The 21893-nt window shown below is 52.8% G+C and overlaps 1 protein-coding gene and 1 long non-coding RNA gene across 18 annotated transcripts in view; one reads left to right on the top strand and one right to left on the bottom strand.

Annotated features, from left to right (window-relative positions):
- The window catches only part of PLEKHA6 (pleckstrin homology domain containing A6), a 142436-nt gene that overhangs the window by 82887 nt on the left and 37656 nt on the right, over positions 1-21893 (top strand). For 14 of the 17 annotated variants that reach the window (XM_013058174.2, XM_045081053.1, XM_045081052.1 and 11 more), the window contains 3 exons: positions 15753-15833; positions 16484-16598; positions 21268-21372. In XM_013058174.2, the coding sequence (XP_012913628.2) occupies positions 15753-15833; positions 16484-16598; positions 21268-21372 (301 nt within the window). Of the gene's footprint in view, positions 1-2360; positions 2498-2536; positions 2638-12187; positions 13173-15752; positions 15834-16483; positions 16599-21267; positions 21373-21893 lie in introns of those variants that run through there. The other 3 variants (XM_013058183.2, XM_013058185.2, XM_013058175.2) reach the window with 3 other exon arrangements.
- LOC123392339 lies at positions 234-2230 on the bottom strand. Its single transcript, XR_006607051.1, has 3 exons — positions 2032-2230; positions 1817-1934; positions 234-1337 (listed from the first exon to the last, which is right to left on the bottom strand). It is a non-coding gene; the product is annotated as an uncharacterized LOC123392339 (long non-coding RNA).

Below are 21893 nucleotides of genomic sequence, written 5' to 3'. Positions count from 1 at the left end.
ATGTGTGTGTGTGTGTATATATATATGTATATATCTTTTTTTGTTAAGATTTTATTTATTTATTTGACAGACAGAGATCACAAGTAGGCAGAGAGGCAGGCAGAGAGAGAGGAGGAAGCAGGCTCCCTGCTGAGCAGAGAGCCCTATGTGGGACTTGATCCCAGAACCCTGGGATCACGACTTGAGCGGAAGGCAGAGGCTTTAACCCACTGAGCCACCCAGGAGCCCTATATATATATATATCTTTATACCAATACCACATTGTCTTGGTTACTTTAGATTCATGAAAATTGTTGAAGTCAGAGAGTCTAAGACTTATAACTTTGTACTTTTTTTTTTCTTAAAGATTTTACTTTTAAGTGATCTCTACATCCAACGTGGGACTTGAACTCACAACCCCCAAGTTCAAGAGTCAATGCTCTACCGAGCCAGCCAGGCACCCCTAACTTTGTACTTTCTTTTGAAAGATTTTTAGTTATTAGAGGTCCCTTGCATTTCCCCATGAATTTCCCAGTCAGTGTGCCAGTGTTTACAAAGAACTTCCAAAGACTGTGTTCAATCTATAGAAAAATATGGGGAGGATTGATAAACTTAGCTATTGGAGATCCAAGCAAAGTGGATATATCTCTTCTTATTTATATTTTATTTAATTTCTTTCAGCAGTGTCTTATAAATTTTCGTATGTAGGCCTGTCTCCCTCGTCTTTTGTCAAGATTATTCCTTAAACATTTCATGTTTTTAATCCTATTAGAGATAGTGTTTTTAAAATTTCAATCTTCATTGTTTGCTGCTAGTATATAGAGGCACTACGGATTTTTCTATATTGACTTTGTATGCTGAGCCCCTCCCCCCTTTTAAAAACTCAGTTTAACAGAGCAGGAGCCTGGAAATACCGAGGTGCTGGGCATTTGCATGATATGATAAGCATTTAAAGAGGCATGTAACAACATCAGCATCTTTCCCTGTTTAAAGTCAGTAAGTCATTCCAGCAGCAGCCCTGCAGCCAGGTAGCTGGGAGAGGGTGTGTGAGGAGGGGGTGGTATGAATCGGACCCTCCACCAGCAGTGCTCTGCTAGATTTCTGGGGGTGTTCTAGCGAACAGACTGAGTGGGAATGCAGTGCAGCCCCTTTAAGAGACTAGGACCAGGCAGCCAACAAGCCACTGGGAAGGCAGCCCGGGAGATAAGATAAGGCCCCCCGGGCTGTTTTCAGCCAGGGTCCTGAGCCACAGTGGCAGGGCTACTGATAGGCAAACAGGAACCAGGGGTGATAAGGAGGAGATGCCGGCACTAGACCCAGGCTGGCAAGGCGCGGAGCAGCCGCTCACCCACTAGGACCTGAAAAGAGAAGGGGTATTACTGGTGGGTGTGCCCGGGGACAGCACCTGCATTCTCTTGTGTATCCTATATGTTTTTAAAACCCTAATAGACTATACCTAAAGGCCTTCCACGTGGGAGATGTTCAATAAATATATTGGTTGAGTTCCTTATGTTCTCTCTACTGATAACTTTATGCTCTAGCAAGATGTTCCGATAAGCATCCGAAGGTTTTGAGACTACCTGGTTTCTTGCTCAAGCTAGAAAAATCCTGGCAAGGACTTCCTCTGAAAAGCCCTGAGCTGCTCATTTGCACATATCTGCATAGATTTGCATGTGTCCTACATGTAGATACTTCCATGCTGGATTTAGATTTCCCCAAATCAGAAGCCTATTTTTAAAAGGGATAAAGAGGGGATTTGTCTTCTCATTCCTACCCACCTTTCATCTGCATCCTCTAAACATGCAAAAAAAAAAAAAAAAATTTCTGCTGCACTGACCTGTGAAGAAGACCACTCGAGCCTGGCATCCTTACTGTAGGTCCAAGCAGCCCTCTGCCTGTCAAGGTGTTTCTTTTCTTGGTGTCTCTTCCAATTCCTGGTTCCACTCTCCAAACTCCTGAGTGAGGCAGGGAATTATGAAGGGAAAGAAACGCTTTAGCTAGCCAGCCAGGAGCTGAAATGCCCAGAAGTCTTCACGGATGGTGCCCTGTTACCTAGACAGAGAAGCCAGAGATGTGCGCACCTGCCCGAAAGCCCCTTCCTCTCACTTCCCATCTCAGGGCTTGGGATGCTAAGACTACCTTTGTTCTCCCTCCTCCAGGAGTAAATAAAAATATCATGCCCTCCCCCAGATCCTGGCTCCTCCATTGGCCTGCTAGGCAAATATTTCATAATGTGGGCTCATCCAATTGGGCACCATGCCAGAGCCAAGCGCCTCAGGTTGCCAGTGCGCTCCAATCAGGCGGGGCAGCCTGGGTGGGACTAGAGGGCTTGCGCTCTCCGCATGGGAGGCCGGCATTACTCAGGTGGATGGCATCGATGTGGGAGTTACCACTTTGCCCGGGGCTGGGAAGAGGGGCCAGGGCTGTCCATCAGCCAGCGGGAGGCAGCCCAGCTCCGAAGGGGTTAAGGCTGGTCGGCCTGTGTGGCTGTTAATGATTGCTACCCACCAGGGACCTGGTAAGTATTAAAGGAAACCTTTTCCCTATTCCTGAGTGTGAAAGGAGTCAGAGTGAGAGCGCTTGGAGAGGGACCTCGGAGAAGAGCCAGGGAGTGAGTGGTTATCTGTCGGGCGGACTGTTTGGGTGGTTCTGGGACAGGTAAGGGGACTAGATAACCCATTCCATCCGCTCCAGCAGGCTTTTGTTACAACGAGATGCGCGATACAGATTCTCAGCTTGGGGCCAGATTGCGGATCACGTTGTTTATTAGAAGGAAATGCGGAGGGTTGGTTTCGTCCACGGGGGTGAACTACTTGGCACAGAAGCTGAAGATACAAACCTTTGTCTGTCCTGCTGCCGAGACAATGGTTTTGTGGGGCCGCCCTGTGCGCAAAGCTCGAGCGGCTGCTCTTCCTCCCTCTCCGAGCCATTGTCTCCGGAGAGGGGATCTGGAGCTCTGGGCAGAAGCGCCTGGGCCTCCTGTGGGCTGATTTCCCGGGTCCAGGCAGAGAGGGCCCAGCCTGAGAAGCCGGGAGAGCTGTGGCTCACCTTAGAGTTAGGTGTGGAGAGAGCCAAAGGAGGATCGAACCGGTGGGAGGCGGTGCTGAGAGCTGGCAGTGGAGGGCGGTGGGGGGCGGCTCTGAAGTTGAGGGAACAAAGTTTGTCATTTGGGAGCCAGACAAATCCAGAAAAAGAGGACCAATTCTGGGGGCTTAGTTATCTCTCGTTCCCTTTCTCTCAACTTCCTGTTCAGGTCCTTCCCTCAGGCTCTAAAACCTTAGTGCTCTTTGACCCAGGCACCTGCTGACAAGTCAGGAGCGCATGGGGAATGTGCACCAGAGTTCTGGGTTTTGCTGGAAGGGCAGATGGACTTTTTGCCGCTGGTGGTGGGGTGCGTGTGTGTGTGTGTATGTGTGTGTGTGTGTGTACTCACGCATGCACATGTGACAAAAAATGAAAGCCTGCTCTGTCTCCAAAGCAGAAACGTTGACGTGAATCCCCACTTGGCCAGGAGCGCTTTTGTCCCCTGTCTCTTTCTTGGGAGGGGAAATGTTTCCGTGACATAACGATGATGTTAGGTGGCCCTGGAGGGGTCTGTTGGACAGGAACAGAGAGCTCCCTGTGCCCGTCTGGAAGGCAGATTTGAGAGATAAGCAAACCCAGCCTCCTGGTGGCTTCCAGCGGGCGGGCGCTGCCTCTGGCTGGGCTGCCCACAGGCAAACAGAAACCAGGCCCAAAACGCGGGAGGGGCCAGGCCCCAGACCCAGCAGGGCCAGAGCAAAAGCAGCCAAGTTTCTGGGCACGGGAGCCAAGAAAGGGGGAAGTAGAAATGGGAGGAGCGGGCCACTTGTTGTGTTCTGCCCCGAACTGAGAACTGAGAGACGGAGCCTCGACGGGGCACTGGCCCTTTCCGTGCACTTGCTCACATCGCCCACCTGCCCGTGGAGCAGCCGGACCAGCAGGCGCACCGTGTCGGGGGCCTTCCTGGGCGTGCACCTGCACAGGTGCCCCGCGCGTGCAGAGGGGCTTGCTTCAGTGCTTGACTGGCTGTCCCCATCCTGACACTTAATTTTTGAACGAGGGGCCTGTGCGTTTGTATTTTGCATGGGGAGGCTGGTAAATTCTGTAGGTTGTCTTCTCCCCAGGCCCAGCCAGGATTTGCAACAGCCACCGAGCTGCTCACACGCTCCAGCAGGTATAGGCGGACTCACCTGTTACTCAAGTGTCACTTCCCAAGACTGGCTTCTGTCCTGGCTGGGAACAGTACAGCATCCTTCTCCTTCCCCTCCTCGAACTCCCCTCCATTCAGTTCTTCTTGTGGCAACTTCTTGTCTAGTGACTGCATGGCAGGGGGACAGGGGTGGGGACAGCAGTACCCCTTACCTGATTCCCTTCTCCCTGTCTCCCTCTTCCCTTTCCTCCACAGGCCCCCCTCTTTCCTTTACCTGGGCTCTAGGCTGGGGTCTAGGCTTGGGAGGGCCTCTCCCCTTCCTCAGAGACCTTCTTCCCTTCTCTGGGCCTGGGAGATTAATGAATGCGCCCTGGCACCTGCTTCATGTGCTGTTTGCTTAGGAACAGACTGTTTCCCTGCAATTACCACGGGCTGCAGGTCTGGGTGGTGGGGTAGGGGTTGGGGAGGTGCAGGGGAAGGAAGACTCCCACACCCGCTGTCCCTGGTGGCAGTCCTTCTAGCTTTCCCCTTCGTGGTGGCTTTTCCTGCTCTAGACCAGAGGACCCTGCAGACAACCTCTTTTCTCCCCACCAGCCTCTACCAAGTTGGCCAGTGCAGGAAGGAAAAGGAAGGCCGGGGAGGAGCAGGTCCCCCATTCTTCCCCCCTTTACCACCTCCCCTCTCCCCATCAGCTGGAGCTGCTGTACAACCTTCCCAGAAAGGCCTCCCCAAGCCCGCCCTCAACAGGGCTGTCAGCAACCATATTTTCAAACCTTGGAGGGGAGTCTTGATGCCTATGACTTTGGGTTACCCAAATTAATTTTGATGCGACTTTGAGATGTATCATTTTGCTTTACAGTGTTTTTAACTCTGTTGTTGGTGGCCGCGGATTCCCTTCTTCTTAGTTTAGCTGACGGCTAGAAGGGCACATGTGTCCCCTGAGGACCCTGAGCAGATATCAGCTGGTAGACCGACAAACAGGCTTGGAAGTAAACGTTTCAGAGGATCAAAAAATATTAGAGCTGGAAAGCGGCTTGTAGAACCTCTAGGCCCACGGTGTCCGATAGACTGTTCCACAGCGGTGGGATGCGCTGTGACTGTCCTGTCTGATGTGGCCGCCCTGGCTGCTGTGACCATTGAGCCACCCAGTGAGACATGGCTAGCTGAGGAAGTGAAATTTTACTTTTATTTCATTTCACGACTTAAAATGTAAATCGCCACCAATGAGTAATTGTTACTGAATTGGATGGCACCGCTTTGGAATAACACTACTTGTTTTATGTGATTCCTTTATTTTATTAATAATTAAAAACTCAGCTATTCGCTGAGCAATTGTTACGTGCCAAGCATTTTCCTCTGTGCTTTAAATTTGTGCTCTTGTTTAACCCAGCGACTCTAGTATCAGTCCATGTTACAGATGGGGAAACAGACCCAGAAGGGGAAAGTGACTGGTACTGGTCAGCCACAGAGACTCCGGACTCTGACACAACCGCTCATACTCTTTTTCTTAAGGCTAATCCACACATTGTCCACTCTTTGTCTCTGCATGACCGCTGTCTTCAATAAGTCCTTTCCCTTCCAGACCTCCCTGGGATGGCAGATGGCTGTTGCCTTCAGTCCACAGAGGGGGGAATATGGAAATGACTTTTCCTAGGTCCAGCCATTTTCTGGCTGGTTCCCCTGGTGGCCTGTGTTCCCAGACTCCCTCTGGACCCTCCCTACAGCAGACAGCAATCTCGGGAGACTCCTTTGCTCTGGGAGCCCTTGGCAAGCTCACGTACAGGCAAGTTCCAGGCTCCTCAGTCCTGGTGGAAGGAGGTGTTCAGAATTTCCCACAATCCACCTGGGTCCCCCATGCTCATGACTCCTAGTTTAGGAGAGAGGAGCAGCTGAGCCCTCCCTGGGGGGCAGGGGCAGACTCAGCTCCCCACCCCAAATCCCGGGGCAGCTGAGGGGAACACCAGAGCTTTTCTGCCATCCCACCTGCTTTACCCCACTCGCTGGCAGGGGAGGACTCCTTCCCCCAGAAGCAGTTGTCTAGGCTCCTGCCTTTCTGACCCCATTCATTTATTGCTCTCCTCTTCCCAGACAAAGCCCCTGCTTCTTAGACTCTTATCAGAGTCCCCTGGCTGCTTGGGAGGGGGAGGGAGAGGAGGGACCACAGAACAGATGGAACCTGCCTTCGGATCTCCCGCCCCCACCCCGCAAGAGGGATTTGAGGCTGAGCTCTCCTGCCTCTCTCACTCACCATCCAATATCCCAAAGCAGAATGGCACATGTCTGCTCTTCCCACTATGGGGGGACCATGGGTCTGCTTCTGCAACCCCCACAGCAAACAGCCTTTATGCTCCCACCGTGGGTCAGGTGTGGCCCCAGGCAGAGCAAGAGAGAAGTCCGGGCGGTAAACAGGCGGTTCGCAGCTCTGTACCCAGGCAGGTGTTATCGGACTGACGTTTAGGGGTCCCCCGATCTGTAGCTCCCCGGGATTACGAGTGAGAGGGTTGGTGGCTTTCATCCCCATTCTCTTGCAGCCAGCCCCCCAACTGGGGGGTGGGTGGGGAGCTGGCATCTACCCTCTGAATCACACAGCTCTTTCCCTCTGTTTTCCTGGAGACGAGGAACTCAGCTTGGACAAATAGCAGGAACTTTGTCTTCTCTGTCCTGTCACTCACTGTAGCTGGGGCCACGATCTCCGCTTCCCTGATTTGGAAACGGGCCTTGCCTTCCTCCCTTCCTCCGGCTGAGGGCCAGACCATGGGGGCGGGGGGGGTGTGCCTTAACTTTTTCGCTTTATTTCACACCCCTTTGTTCATCTGTGTTGTCTGCTATGGAAGGCATACTTATGTGCCTGGTTCCATTGTTACAAGGAGGAAACTTAGGTGCCGAACTTGACCCTGGCGAATTGCCGGACGGGGAGCCGAGAAGGCATTTGTAGCTTCTGAGGGTGCGGAAGGAGGCACATCAGCCTGGTTGCTTCGGTCTGTGAGCACTTGCTTTGTAAAGTTCTTTCCCTTGGGGTGGGCGGAGCGGGGTGGGGTGACGCTGCTCTCTGTGGGACACTAGAACCAAATCTGCTGCGGTCAGGACGAAGAGAGTCCTTCCAGTGACCTTGCAGAAGCCCAGAAGCAGACAGCTGAGCCGCCTCAGCCTCTGAAGGGCACTAGTTCGGATTCCAGCTCAGAGCCGGGGGAGGGGCTAATTAATTATTGCCCTGTCCCTGCACCTCTTGGGACCCTCGCTGACTGTCAGGAGAAGGCCGCTTGGAGGCCGAGGGAGGAGACTCGGGCCTTCCCCCGGCTCCCATCTAGCTTAGAGGATGGGAGGAAAAGGTGGAGGGGGGAATTCAGCCCTGCCTTCATGTCCCTGCCCTCAGCAGGGAACAAAACCAAAGTCTGAGGGCCACGAAGGCAAGGCACCCCTGGGAGCTGGCTTGCCCCAATTCTCCCTAGTTGGGTCAAGGTCTGAGGGGGGAAAAACACCTCTTGCCCAACCCAGGATGACTTCTGGGCCCCAGAATCACAGATCTTGACACTTACAAGGGCCACCGGTGCTCTGACAGTTAAGGGATGCCGTGCCAGGAATGACATTCGTCAACCGGAAAGGACACAGGCCTGGCCCACCCGGAGGGTGCTGGGGCATCTCCAGATATCCATGAGGTGGGCGGCCCTGAGCACAGATCAGGGAGGTGGGGGAGGAGGACACCCTCCCGAGGCCTGGCACAATAGCTCTTCACCGGCCAACAAGGCAGAATGTGAACATTTCAATAACCAGCATGGTTGGGCCGATTACCTGTCCTGATTATGTTCATTGTTCGGAAGGCAAAGGGAATTCCATAAAGTAAAATAGTTTGAAGACAAGCTAATCCAGGCTGGGGTACGAGATCAGCGTGACGAGTCCCCGTGAAGTTCCCCGGATAGTCACCACCCCCCCTTCACCCCCACACACGGACACACACACCATGAACTCTGACCCAGACTAAAGACTACACAACCTGCTGACCCTGCCGTCTGAGGCTACTTTCCAGGCCCAGGGGAGGGGCCAGGGGACGGTACAGGGAGAGACCAGGGGAGGACATGGTGGGGGGTAGAGACCCAGGTCTGGCCCCTGGATTTGTGATTGCCATCCCTTGGCTACAGAAAGATAGCCGGTTCCTCGGCTTTCTATCTGAGGTGGGGGCTGAGCTCTGGGTGAACACCCCCCAGCATTCCGTAACTGGCCAGAGAAGGTAAGGAGAACGACTTCGGGCCCTCTGGGGTGGGGCTGGGGGTGGCGAGGACAGGCAGAGTGAAGCAGGACACTCAGCCCAGTGGCCTAGCATTCATTTTAGGACATCCCAAGCTTGCTTGGAGGAGGACACCCTATTCTTGACTTTTCGGGAATTACTATGGCATGGGAGGGGGGGAGGGTGCAGGGGCGGAGAGAAGTCGTGCGGGTGTGAGGCTGGCAGCTGGGTCCCCAGAGCACGCACAGCTGGTACTTCGCCCTGTAGGCAGCACAGGGAAAAGAGACAGTGCGGCGTGGAGGGGCTCCTTCCCACCTGCAGAAACGGAGAAGTGCCTACCAGGGCCTGACTTCTTTTGGCCTCTTCTCTATGTGGCAGCAATAGGCAGGAGGACAGAGGAACTCTGGTGGGGAGATGATGGCTAGGGCAGTGAATTCTTCCCCGGGAATGACCAGGAGCGCTCCCACAATCAGGCGCACCGGCACCCCCAGAAACGTAAGCTGTAAGCTGGTTCTCATTGGGACAGAATCCTGGAGCAGATAAAGCTCCCTGAAAATAATGATGAAGGGCCCCTGGGTGGCTCAGTCATTAAGGATCTGCCTTCAGCTCAGGTCACTGGTCCCAGAGCCCCTGTCCCGCATGGGGCTCCTTGCTGGGATGGGGTGGGGGAGCCTGTTTCTCCCTCTCCGACTCCCCCTGCTTCTCTTTCTCCCACTCTCCCTGCTTGTGTTCCTTCTCTCGCTCTGTTTCTCTCTCAAATAGATAAATAAAATCTTTTTTTTTTTTTAAATGAAAATAATGATGAGATCCAGAGGGGGAGCTGGGGAGCAGGAGCCAAACCCGTTCGCCTCCTCTGTCAGCAGCAGCCCCCCCTGGAGTGTGGATAGTCTTGGAATCTGCTGGCTGAGGGGAGAAGTGGGAGGGATGGGCCGCAGGCAGCCCCCCTTCCCGCTCACCCCGCGCCCTCTCTCCCTGTAATGAGGTGTGATTCCAGAAGCCAGAGTGCTCTCAGGATGGGGAAGCCTGGCCAGGGCTAATTCTCTGTCAGCAGATTCTCAGGAGCTATGGAAATGAGGCAGCGTGGTGTGGGCTGACAACCAGGAGGGGCCCAGAGTCTGGAAGGAGTCGAGCATATTTTTCTAGTTGTTCAACACTGATCACGGTGGGAGCACTGGGTGTCCAGCCTGGGCGCGTGGGTGTGTGCGTGTGTGCGCGTGTGTGCCTGCAAGGGGTCGTGAAGACTCCAGCTGAACGTGCTCCTTTTGTGTTTTGTTTTGTTTTGAATTGGGGGCTTTAGACTGCATTGTGCCAGGGAGCCCTCCAGAAAGAGGCTGCTTCTTGGGGGAGTGTGTTTGGAGACAAACCAGCACTGGGTTTTCTCTGTGGTGAGGCCGCCACTAGGACTTGGAGGCTGAGAGTGTCTCTGGAAGGAGGAAAGCTTTAACGAGATGGAGAGATGGGTGTTTGCAAAGTGGAGAAGATTGGCCTCTGTTCTTTGTAATATTACAAATATTATGTAATATTTGTAATATGTAAATGTAATGTTACATTTATTATATTATTGTATATAATATATATTATATATATAATATGTAATATGTAAATGTAATATTACGAAGTTGGTGTTGGCACTTCAGAAACACTGGCCCCCTGCGTCCACAATGCCCTGCCCTCCGTACACCACCTTCGTAGGCTTGAGACGGTGTGGTGGTCATTTTCTAGCTCTGGCACCTGGGATACATCTTGATTTGTTTTTAAACAAAATAATCTTAGGCATTATCTCTTATGCATAAAACATTTCACATTTTGAAAGTTTACAGCTTGGTGCGCCTGGGTGGCTCAGTGGGTTAAGCATATACCTCCAGCTCAGGTCATGATCTCAGGGTTCTGGGACTGAGTCCCCACTTTGGGTTCTCTGCTCGGTGGGGATCCTGCTTCTCCCTCTCCCACTTCCCGTGCTTGTGCTTTCTCTCTCTGTCAAATAAATAAATAAAATCTTTAAAAAAAACAAGAAAGGAAATTTACAGCTATTATTTCATAGAATTAGAAGGTATCTCATTTGTGCATGAGAAAATGAAGAACCAAAGAAGTCAGGTCACATTGCTAATTCATGCTGGTCTTGGACTGAAAGCCTGGTGTTCACTGGTGGCACTGCCCTTGGGGCCACCTTTGTAAGTCCAGCGGACACAATGACCACACGGTGCCCCATCACAGAATCTCCTTTACTGTTTGAGATGCTCCCCCTCTTTGGGTGGAATTCAGGAGGTCCTCTTGGAGACGAATTTGTAATCATTTGTCCCGGAGAAATGGAGACCTTTGACATTCCCCCAGCAGAAAAGGAAATACAGGAAGAGAAGAAAAAAGGAAGAGAGAAAAGAAACTAGTTATTAAGCTTTGTTTTCCTTTTCTAACTATTAACTGGTAAGTTCTTCCTGATGTCTAACCTAAAGAGGAAACCGATCATTCTGTGTGGTTTAGTGGTGAAGGAAAAGAAACCCAGCTAGGCATTCTGTGTGCTTGAACCCTGAGGGATTCCGAGCACTCACCAAGCTGGGGAAGCCCCTGAGCCTTCCTTCCTATCCCCTTGTGCTAGCTTCACTGGGCACGGGAGAAGTAATTTAACTTACAACTTAAGCAAAGCCTGTGGGAGGCCCCTGAGCTGGGCTTGAAGAGAAAGGGGATATATTTGCCTTCTAGAGGAAGAAAACTCATTTTCCCAATGCACCCCCACCCCCTCCTCCTGTGCAGATGAGCTTAATTTTCTTCGCCTCCTAATGAAGATGGATCAAAGCCAAGCTATATATTCAAGGGGGAGCCAGGCAGGGGAGCTGAGTGAGGGGGCGAGGCTGGCAGATACAGAGTTTCTCTCACGGAGAGGAAGTAATTAATTTTAAGAGAGAGCCGAGATGGGGAAGCTCTTGGTAATAGAGTGTCGAACTCCAAATGCAGGTGGCTAAAATTGAAGTCAGAGCATGGAGGGTTTCTTTTGTTTGTTCATTCATTCACTCCTTGATTCAACAAATATTTATTTGGCACCTACTGCGTGCAGGCAGAGGGCTCAGATCCCCAGAACCACAGAAGGGCTCAGGTAATTGGCCCGGGATGGGGAGAGGTGGGATCTGGCAACTGAAGCCTCTTGTCACCATTTGCCAAAGTACCACGAAATAGTTGAATGTGTATACTGTTTGGATTTAAGATTTGTTGCTTAAGTATCAGGAGCTGATGACCCCAGGCTACATCCAACCAGCTTGTCGCATCACGAGTTCAGTAATAATGCCGTCCATTTGCTTATCTGTTCACTGATTGCACCGTTCTCTGACTGAGTTCTGACCTCAATCCAAAAAATTAGATTAGCCCTTCCCTTTCAGTGTCTGTTGTGGCATAACAACGGACATTTGATGACACCAGACTGCTTCGGTGCAGCTGTAAAGAACCACGTTGGTCAGAGAGGATTCTGTCATTTGGAGACAGAAATGGAATGATACAGAGAGCCAGAGGGACTGAAATTTGATATCAAAAGAGCACATCTCAGCAGCAGAAGGTAACAGTGGGTCTGGAGCCTCCCTTGCTAGAACCCTTACGAGAGCCAGGACACTGAATGAGATTGATCGCAGAGTGAGCTCGCCTGGAGGCAGGGGACTGGAAGAGATGACCTTCAGAAGACCCTTGTAGTCCAAGAGCCCCGAGACACGGAGGGCATTAGGAAAAGGGGAGATCTAACCATCTTCGGCCACTGGAGAGTTCGGGGAACTTCATGGCAATGCAAACCTCCTTGCTCCTGAGCAGATCTGATAGTCGCCAGCTGGGATTTATCATATGGCATCTGGGAAGATTTTCAGAAGTAAACACATGGTGACCCCCCTCCGAGCCCTGTGTGCCTCCCTCTTCCTCACAAGCTTCTGGAGGACGCTTCCCTTCAAGTTCACCCTAGCAGAGGAGCCAGGACCTTGACACGAGCTCTGGCGGCACGACACTCATGCCCATGGGCTCCACATGCCCCTCAGCCAGACCCCAGGCGGAGGGCCCGCCAGCTGGGGCTGGGTCTTAAGGGAGCACGCTGGGGACACCGCCCAGAAGCCCCGTTCCCTGTGGCCCGGCTGCACAGAAGTCTGGGCAGGCTAGGAGGCGTGGGGAAAGTTCATCTCAGCTTCCAGGCAGCGGCGACAAGGGCAGCACAAGTCCGGAGCCTCCCTGAAACCTTGTGCCCCCAGGATTGGAAGGGTCTCTAAGAAGCACGCGGATTGCAGCCCGGGGCACGGTGTTCTTGGCTGGGGGGTCGGGAGGCAGGGAAGACTGCCTTCCTGTAGGTCGGGCTGGCGCGAGCGTCTGCTGTGCAGATGGGAACGCAGCCCCGGACCACTCCGCCCGCCCAGCTACTCTGTGTCCTTAGCTCGGCGGGGTCAGACTACCTAGAAGTTGCACACCTGCTCAGCGTACGCCTGTCTCTCCGGTTCAGCATTTTCTCCCTGGGGACCTGAGCCGGGAGGATATCATCCCTGCTCCCTTATTCTGCCTCCAGCACTCAGACGACAGCCTTTGGGCTGGATGCTAGGAAGCCACAGCCACCACCTCACCCTGCCCTGGGCATCTGGGCACCCCCTGCCATCACCCAGCGAGAGCTCCTCCCCCTCCCCCAGCCCTGGAGCCTGCCGAGTGCCCCGAGCTTGGCCCTGGGGACCGGAGGACTTACTTCTCAGAGGGATGGTAAGAGCAGGGTGGCCGGCAGGTCCTCTGAGGCTGCCGAACAGGAAACAGAGCTGCCAAAAGGATGTTGAAGTTTCGGGCTGATCGACGGGTCAGGTAGGGAGCTCTTCTGTGGATGGTGAGCCAAGTTCGGTGAGCAGGTGCATTGGCAGCTCGTCGGGTCGGGGGGCTTCGGAGGGAAGGCCCTGCCAGACCTGATCTGGAGAAGGAAGAGGAGTTAGGTCAATGGCTGCTGCATTGCAGTGCTTGTGAAGGGGAAGCTATTTTGAAATTGGTAGCGGCGGGATGGAGAGAGGACGTCATTCGTAGGGGTTGCTGGGTAGGAGAGTCTGGGGCAGGCAGAAATTCACTGTACCTTGAGAGATCTGTGCCAGCTGACAGCAGGCTGTGTGTGTGCTTCTGTCTGTGTATGTGTGTGTCTGTCTGTCTGTCTATACCAGTGCCTGCGGGGGAAGGTTCTAGCAGTTAGCACAGGGAGCTTGTAGAGCAGAAGGGGACTGGGGGGGCAGGTGGACGTGGGAGGTGGCGAGCAGGCGCGGTGTGCCACTGGGAAAAAGCAGAGATGTTGGCACCTTGAGGATCTTGTTTTCACAGACTGCTCACCCGCCCCCCCCCCCACACCCAATGTGGGAGAGCCAGGGACGGGGGTGACTAGAAGCAGCTACCCTTCCTTGCAAAGATCCCCTGCAGTTAAGTTGAGGAGAGTATCCCTGTTGGAGGGAGGAGGGAATAAGTTGGAGAAGAAGGGGAAGCAGGTGAGAAACGTGTTGGAGTTCCAGCCCACGCCTGGTGGACACTGGCCAGATTCAGGGTCCTGGCCGGCAAGCCTGAGCTGCCAAACCCAGATTCCCATATAGACTGTGGCCACTGTCCATGGGGCTTGTATCTGCCACAGACCTTTGCTGTTGTTGTTGTTTTTAAAGATTTTGTTTTTATTTATTTGACAGAGATCACAAGTAGGCAGAGAGGCAGGTGGTGGGGGCGGCGGGGGGAGCAGGCTCCCTGCTAAGCAGAGAGCCCAACGCAGGGCTCGATCCCAGGACCCTGGGACCATGATCTGAGCTTAAGGCAGAGGCTTTAACCCACTGAGCCACCTCAGTGCCCCTGCCACAGGCCTTTGGATTCGATCTGAACAGGGCTGGTTTGGAAACTGAAAAAACACACTTTGATGTTATCATTAGCTTCAACAGACAGCACCGGGGGGGTGGGGTTCCTGGACTCTTGGGGTGGGGGAGGGGTTGCAACAAAATGTTACTTCCCTCAAGGAGCTGAAGGGACAGAGCCAGGCTGTCTTTCCTCCTGCCCCTGGCCAAGCAGCCCTGGGTCTTCATCGTAGGGGTGCTCCAGTGGCCTGGTGATAGGGCCCCCAAGCTTGACATGGCCTCAGCATGCTCTGTCGAGGTGCCTGCTTCTTGAGGTGGACTGAACCTGTCCTGGGCTCTCACAGTATCTCTCAAGAGGAATGGGTGAAGAGGACCTTAAAATTCATCCAGCCCCCCCCCCCCGGCTAGATGCTTGCAATCTGGAACATTCTTGCCAAGTGTTCCCCTGCTTGCAGAATCCATCTCAAACGGCTGCCATGTGTGGCTTAGCCCATGGCACCAGTCCCCCTCCAAGTTCTATCTACTACCCTTCCTCCCCTGTCTCCCCCCAGAGTTGCCAGGAAGCTAGGCCGACACTCGGCCAGCCGGAGAGCCACGCACGGCAAGCCACGCACGGCAAGCCTTCCCAAAGGGGCGTCCACGGCTCTGCTCCCCATCCACGTCTGCACGGACCCGGCTTCCTGGCAGGCTGTCCTCCCCGCACCCTGCCCCACAGCCAGGCCCCAGCAGCCCTTAATTGGGTCTGACCGTGGAGCCGGCACGCACCTGCCTGCCAGCCAGTCCGGCTGTCTCAGCAGCATCTCAGCCCCTGAGATGCAGAAACCCTGGCCCCCGAGTGTGAGTGGGTCCCTGCCCAAGCCCAGGAATGGAGCTTCCAGATTTCTGGCTTGACCTAAAGAAAGAGATGGTACATAAAACAGGAGCGGAAGGAGTCCAAGGTCACAAGAAAATTCTTTTTTTTTTTTTTTAAGATTTTATTTATTTATTTGACAGAGAGAGAGAGACAGTGAGAGAGGGAACACAAGCAGGGGGAGTAGGAGAGGGAGAAGCAGAGCAGAGAGCCCGAGGCGGGGTTTGATCCCAGGACCCTGAGATCATGACCTGAGCCAAAGGCAGATGCTTAAGGACTGAGCCGCCCAGGCGCCCCTCATGCGGAGAATTCTTTCAGCAAATAATGAGTGAGCAATTTTTTATGTGGAGCACTGGCTGGAGCTGTTCTGGGAGAGAACCTGGTGCACAGGGACATCTCAGCTGACAGAGGTCCCTGCCCCCACCCGCGTACACACTCCCAAGGTGACCACTGAGGGGGTTAAGTGGGGCTTATTTGGGAGGTCTCTATCCGTAGTTAGCACTGACTAGTGAAAGGGGTCTCCCCACCCCCACCTCACTGCAGCTGCTTTTTCTACCACCCAGCCCTCCATCCTGCCTTGCCCAGACCCCACAAAGGACAGAGAAGCCATCTCCTACGTGGTCACCCCCTCCCTGTCACTGCCCAGGGCCGGCCCACCCTTTAGTTAGTGTCTCTGGCTTCTCCATCTTTAACATGACTTTTGTCTGTTCTTTGCCTCCACAGCCACAATGAAAGACGGAACACATTTCTACACCCAGTGACTGGCCAGGTCCCAGAAGAAAACAAAAAATTTAACTTGAAAACGTATGTCTGCCCCTCTGCTGGCTGCTTGACCTTCCCATCCCGCTTGCTGCCCCACCCCCACACTTTGCAACTGAGAAGGGGAAGGGAGGGGTGGAGAGCAGAGGGACTTTGGGTCTCTAATCAGGGTCCTGAGAAATGGAGCTTCTGAGGGCCTTCAGGCTTGATGCCCTCACCCCCTTTCCCAGTCTCTCCCAGATCTCAGGCTGGTGCCTCCCACAGGTGGTGCTGGAGGAGCGAGACAGGTCTGAGGTGGCCCTGTCACCCAGGGGCCTTTGAGGGAAGTGCTGTAGGAAGCTGATAGACCCTGAGAGCCAAATGCAAATTCCTCTCTCTGTGGATCTTGGCTCAGTCCGTGAAAGGAAAAAAAAAAAAAAAGATAATTAAACGACTCCTATAGCCCGCTGCGCCATTATGTCTTTTCAATTAGAAGGAAAAGGAGTTCCAGAATCCCAAGGTCTAGGTTTTTAAAACAAATTTACAGGAAAGAAAGAGGAAACTCTTCAAGATTACTGGCATGTGGCCTCAGAAGAGCAGAGGGAGCAGCTGAGGTGATCTCATGGGTGGCATGGTGGGGAATCCGGATGGAGCCTCTACACTCTTCATGGGTTTTGATGAGTCTCTTTCTTCTCTTTCGGTCAATGTGAAATCAGATCGGCCTTGGACATGTCCAATAAAGCAGGTGGAAAACGCCCGGCTATCACCAACAGTGACGTATCCAAGCACAACATGGTGTCCGAGGTCCCCCCCGAGCGGCCCAGCGTCCGGGTAAGTCTAGCTCCCAAGGCCAGGTGTCAGGCAGGAGTCCTAGGAAACATTAGAGCCCGTCCAGCTGTCTCCACAGGCTTCCCCAGAGCAGGCGAGGTGATGCGAGAGGAGTGGAGAGTAGGAAGGGAAGAGGGGTCCTACCAGCACCTTGCAGAAGACCCATCTCTAGACCGGGGCCTCTCAACCTTGGCACCATCAGCATTTGGAGCCAAAGAGTTCTCTGTGGTGTGGGACTGTCCTCTCAACTGTAGGATGTCGAGCAGTATCCTCGGCCCTGGCCCATCAGATGCCAGTAGCACCCAGCCTATGACAACCAGTGTCTCCAGACATTGTTCAGTGTCCCCTGTGAGACAAAACCACCCCCTTCCCTGCCCATGGAGAACCGCTGATGGAGGGGGACAGCAAAAGAGGAATAATTCATAAAGGATATGGTACTCGAGAGCTTGGAAAGGAATGAGCATCTCAGGAGGAAGAGGTAATCCAGAGAAGAATGTGGCGAAGGGGTCCAGTAAGATAAGGGCTGAGTATGTCCCTGAGGTTTAGCGCTGGAGACCTTGACCAGTGGTGGGATGGGGGCAGAAGGCAGCCGGAGGGGCTAAAGAGGCGATGAGAGGGGAGTCAGAGAGACAATGAGGAGCAGAGACTAGTCTTCTAAGAAACTAGACAGTAAGGAGGGGTTTGGTCATACAATGGAGTGTTCTCCAAAAGTTAAATCATACGATCGCTGTAGGTATGAACAAGGATAAATCTTGAATATGTACTGTTGAGTAAGAAGCAGGTTGCAGAATATGCACTAGCATTTATGGGAAGCGGCCTTCACGAGTGCACCAGCACATATGGACAGGTAAATTGGTGGTAGAGTGTGTAACCACGAATAGGCAGACTCGTTCTGGGTCAGCGGTTGCCTCTAGGAAGGAAGAAAGGTAATGAGGTTGAGGAGTGGCTCAAAGGGAGTTTCAGCTCTATTTGTCATGTTTTATCAAGGGAAAAAAAAACCCAACACCTGGTGATGATTCATTCCCTACTTTTCTGAAATATTTGAAATGTTGAAAAATATATATTTATAAAGAAACTTGACTGTTGGGGGAAATGAGGGATAGAGGATTGAATCTAGAAGACACGCAAGATGGCAAGAGGTCTTCTTGGTCATTTTGTTTTGTTTCAAGATGTGCGAGCAGGAGGGGAATGGCCCAGTAGCCAGGTTTAGGAGGAAGCGGACAGCTGTGCGTCTCATCTCCATGGAGACCAGAGAAATCTGACGCAGAGGTGCTGTTAGCCCGCATAGGGAAGGAGCCTTCCTCCTGAGCTGCAGAAGAAAGGTCTGTGAAGTTAGGAAGTGTTGGTCTAGGAAGTTAAAGACATTCCCATCTGACACCTTCAGCTTCTACTGGGAAGTAGGAGGCAGGGTTTTCTGCAGAGGGGAGTGGGATGGGTGGAGAGGCACTCGGACTTGAGAATATGCCCCGGCTTTGGAGAACAGGAATGGAGGTCAACACGGGGCATGTGAAAGGTTGCGTGATGGTGTTGAAGGGTCATCTGAGGTCATAGACTTGACAGTGAGTGGCTCTAGTCCACAGATGTGTGTGGTTTTCCTCCCAGCCTGGCTGGGGAAGCAGGGAAGGCAGATGGTTGGATTAGCCTAAGGTGGAGGGTTGCTGGGAGGCTGTGGCTGAAAGATAAGGCGGCGAGGGCCTGGAGGGGTTGGCAGGAGAATGGCAGAGGGGCGAGCTGCGGGAGCCGCTGTTGGGCTGCAGAGCCGAGGTGAAGCTGTGGCCGATGACGGACCGAGGAGGAAGAGAAGTATTTGGGGAGTTGCTTATTCTTTTTGTGGGGATGGGTGACCTCCTCGGGTGCCTAATCTCAGCCTTTATATGTGGATTTTTACTAGTAAAGTTTAGAAAATCACTGTATTCCCCAGTTTGGGGTGGGCTTTATGACAAGGCCCAGTTTCTTCTTTCCTTCCTTCTGCAAGTATGTACTAAGTGCTTATTGTAGCCAGATACTTTGCTGGGCTCTGGTGATGAGCAGATGAATAAGACTCAACTTTCTGAGACGCTAGGTAGCTCATGTGGTTGGGCGGCTGCCTTTGGCTCAGGCCAGGATCCCATGGGTCCAGGCTCGAGACCCGCCTGGAGCTCCTCGCATAGAGGGGAGCCTGCTTCTCCCACTGCCTGCCACTCCCCCAGCTGTGCCCTTTCTCTATCTCTGACAAATAAATAAATAAACAAATTAAAAAAAAAAAAAAGACTCAACTTCCTCCCTACAAAGAACTTAGAGTCTAAAGAAGAACCTGGAAAGCCAACCGTTCCATTTGCAGTGTTACAAGCTTTAGAGCACAGGAGTGGACAGAGTAGAGGGACAGCTCACTGTGCCAGGAGGTCTGGGAGGTTTTGTGGAGTCAGGGGGCCTGCCCTAGGCTTAAAGGATGAGTTGGGATTTGTCAGAGGACAAGGGAGATGAGGTTCTCCACGTCCGCTATCGTCCGTGGGAGAGGACCACCAGGAGTTTGGCCTCACAGTGAGGGACTCATCGGATAGGGGGGCAGAAGGCAGGTCATGGGCCTGGCAAATCTTACAGATCTGCCCTTGTGTGCCAGGCTAAGGAATGGAACTCCTTTGTAAGTGATGAGAGAGAGTTAAGAAATGCTAAGAGAGCATTGTGATGCCACTGTGTTTAAGAAAGGCAACCCTACTTCATGATACATAGTACACAGCAAGAAGAGATGATGGATGGCCTGAGAGGAAAGAACAGATCCGAGGACCATTAGGAACATAGACTCATCTGGCCCGCGCAAATGTCGTACAAGGAGCAGAAGAAGGAGGGTTTGGGCAACTAGGGGGATTGGAGTAGCCCAGAAAGAAATACAGAACAGGCTTGGTGAGAAAAAAGATGAGTTTGGTTTTGCACGCATTTAAGTCCTGGTTGGACAGCCAGTTACAAAACGGGGTGAGGCTAGGAGACAGTTCTTAGATAAGGGCTGGAGAACTTTCAGCATACTGTTGCTAGCCGAGGCAACGGGTACAGACGAGATACGTTGTCTATGTAGAAAAATGAGATTTGAAGTTTGGTTTGAGGTCCACCAATGGAGTCAAGTGGAGATTGAGAAGGAGGGGCTGCAGGTGGGGGAAAGAATCCTGCCACAGAAACCAAAAAGAGAGTTTCAGGAAGGACAGAAAGGTCAATGTCATCTGTGAGGAGCGAACATCCGGACTCTTCCAGGAGCCTAGTCCTGTGAGGAAGAGAGGGAGAGGAGCGGAGGTGTTGCCTGAGGGCCTCAGGGCACCTCAGGTTGGGGGTGGGGTGCGGCGTCCAGTGGGTGTGGCCATGTGAGAGGGAGGGAGAGCTGCTGAGGGGGAGAGACAGACAGACCGACAGACAGAGACAGACTGATGCTTTAAGATGGAGAGAGCTGAGAATGTTCGCTCAGGAGAAGCAGCTAGCGGAGAAGGCAAGGTTGAAGACAGATTGGAGAAGAGATTATCTATGGAGCAAAGTCTCAGGAAATGGCGGGTGGAACGTGTTGGCCTTGAAAAGGAGGGTGCCACCTCTTCTTCTGACATTGGAGAGAAAGAGGCGACAGTGGTGAGGACAGTAATTTTCTGGGTGAAAGGGTGTGAAATTGAAGAAGAGCATGTCTGAGAGCCTGGCTCATCTCCGTGGAGCGGAGCAGGGTCTACCGTGGGGAGGGCGTGGGGGAGGGGGAGGGCAGGGAGCGGCATGAGGGGGCTGGGCCGGGCTGAGGTTGGGGACTGGGGGGCCGGAGGGCTCTGTCCTGTTCCTCCAGCTGCTCTGTAATCATAAACCATAATCTGGCCATGAGGGCAGGAAGGGGACAATTTGACGGCTCTGGGATTCTGAGTTGTAGAGAAGCTGCAAGCCGTGACGATGGATGGGGTGTTTGAGAGTGCGGCTGACCTGCCCCAGCGTGGAGCCTGGGCTTCGTAGGGAAATGACTACAACCAGGACGTCATGGCTGACAGGTCCAGAAGGAAAGGGAAGGACTGAGGAGCTCAGGGACTGGCTGGTGGTGTTGAGTAATGGAGTGAGAAAGCCCAGAGGAGGGGATGGCGTCAGGAAATGGGAATCCCGGAATTGAAGATGTTAGTGGCGAAGGGTCATGGGCGTCAGGTTGACGGTGCAGCCGTGGGAATAAGTGACAGGGTAGTAGTGAATGGTTTTGGAATTGAGGCTATCACGGTATTATGAGGTTATGGCACTGGATCAGTCATCATCAAGGGCAAGGCCACAGGGATGGCCAGATTTAGAGTGAAGAGGATGATTGAGATCAGAATCCTGTGACTCTGAAGGAATGTTCTAGAAGCTGACAGTGATGAGAAGGGCTGAACAGTGGAAGACCAGCTTCCAGACAGTTGAAGAAAGATAGCTCAGGAGTGAAATGAGAATTCTTATTTTCTCCTTAAAACAACAACAATAACAACAAAATCCATACCGCTGTGAGACAGGTCAGATGGTTCTTTTGGGCCCCATTTTAGTGGTAAGAAAAAGAGTCAAAGAATTGGAAAGCTGTACCCTTGAGTTGGTCCTCTTAGGGTGAGGACCCCCGAGGCGTGGAAAGAGCCACAGCTCCCAGCAAGGGTAGCTCCCGCTGCAGACAGAGCAGAGAGGGGGAGAGAAGAAAGCAGGCTGGTTTCTCTGTCTGCCTCCCCAGGCTACCCGAACGTCCCGCAAGGCCATCGCCTTTGGGAAGCGCTCACACTCCATGAAGCGTAATCTCTCTGCTCCCGTCACCAAGGCAGGCTGGCTCTTCAAACAGGTGAGGCCTCCTCCGCCGTCCGCCCACCAGGACCTCCACTTTCTCTCACTCCGATTCCTCTGTAGTTGCAATAATGGTCCCTTACACGTTTTGATACGTCCTCCTGTGTCCTATTTTTGATATTGGATATATCTCTGTGAATGAATCTCCTAATTCTATAAAGACTCAGAGAAGTTGAGTATCTTCCCAAAATCACACAGAAAAATTAGTGTCACATTTGGGAACCCAGCCAAGTCTCCTAAGGGGCAGACGGCATGACAGAAATATGCTGGGTCGCCAACCCTGTCAGAACAACCCACTGGCTCGTTCTCGGGAGGTCCCTCTTGCTGTGAAGGAAGAGGGGTGTTCTTGGTCCTGGGGTCCACTAATTCTTCCCAGTTTGACCTCCCCACCCTCCCTGCCGACCCTCTGCCCTCTCATTCTGGCTCACCTCTCACCCCTTCTTTCTTCCCCGGGAGAGACGCTGAGGCCTGAGATGACAGAATTGGAAGGTTACAGACAATGATCTAATGTCACTTTCC

This window comes from Mustela putorius, unplaced genomic scaffold (assembly GCF_011764305.1).
Source record: "Mustela putorius furo isolate JIRA1106 unplaced genomic scaffold, ASM1176430v1.1 tig00000508_pilon_pilon_pilon, whole genome shotgun sequence".
Classification (NCBI taxonomy): domain Eukaryota; kingdom Metazoa; phylum Chordata; class Mammalia; order Carnivora; family Mustelidae; genus Mustela; species Mustela putorius.
Note: the sequence above shows the minus strand (reverse complement) of the source record. Positions and strands in the feature narration are given on the sequence as shown.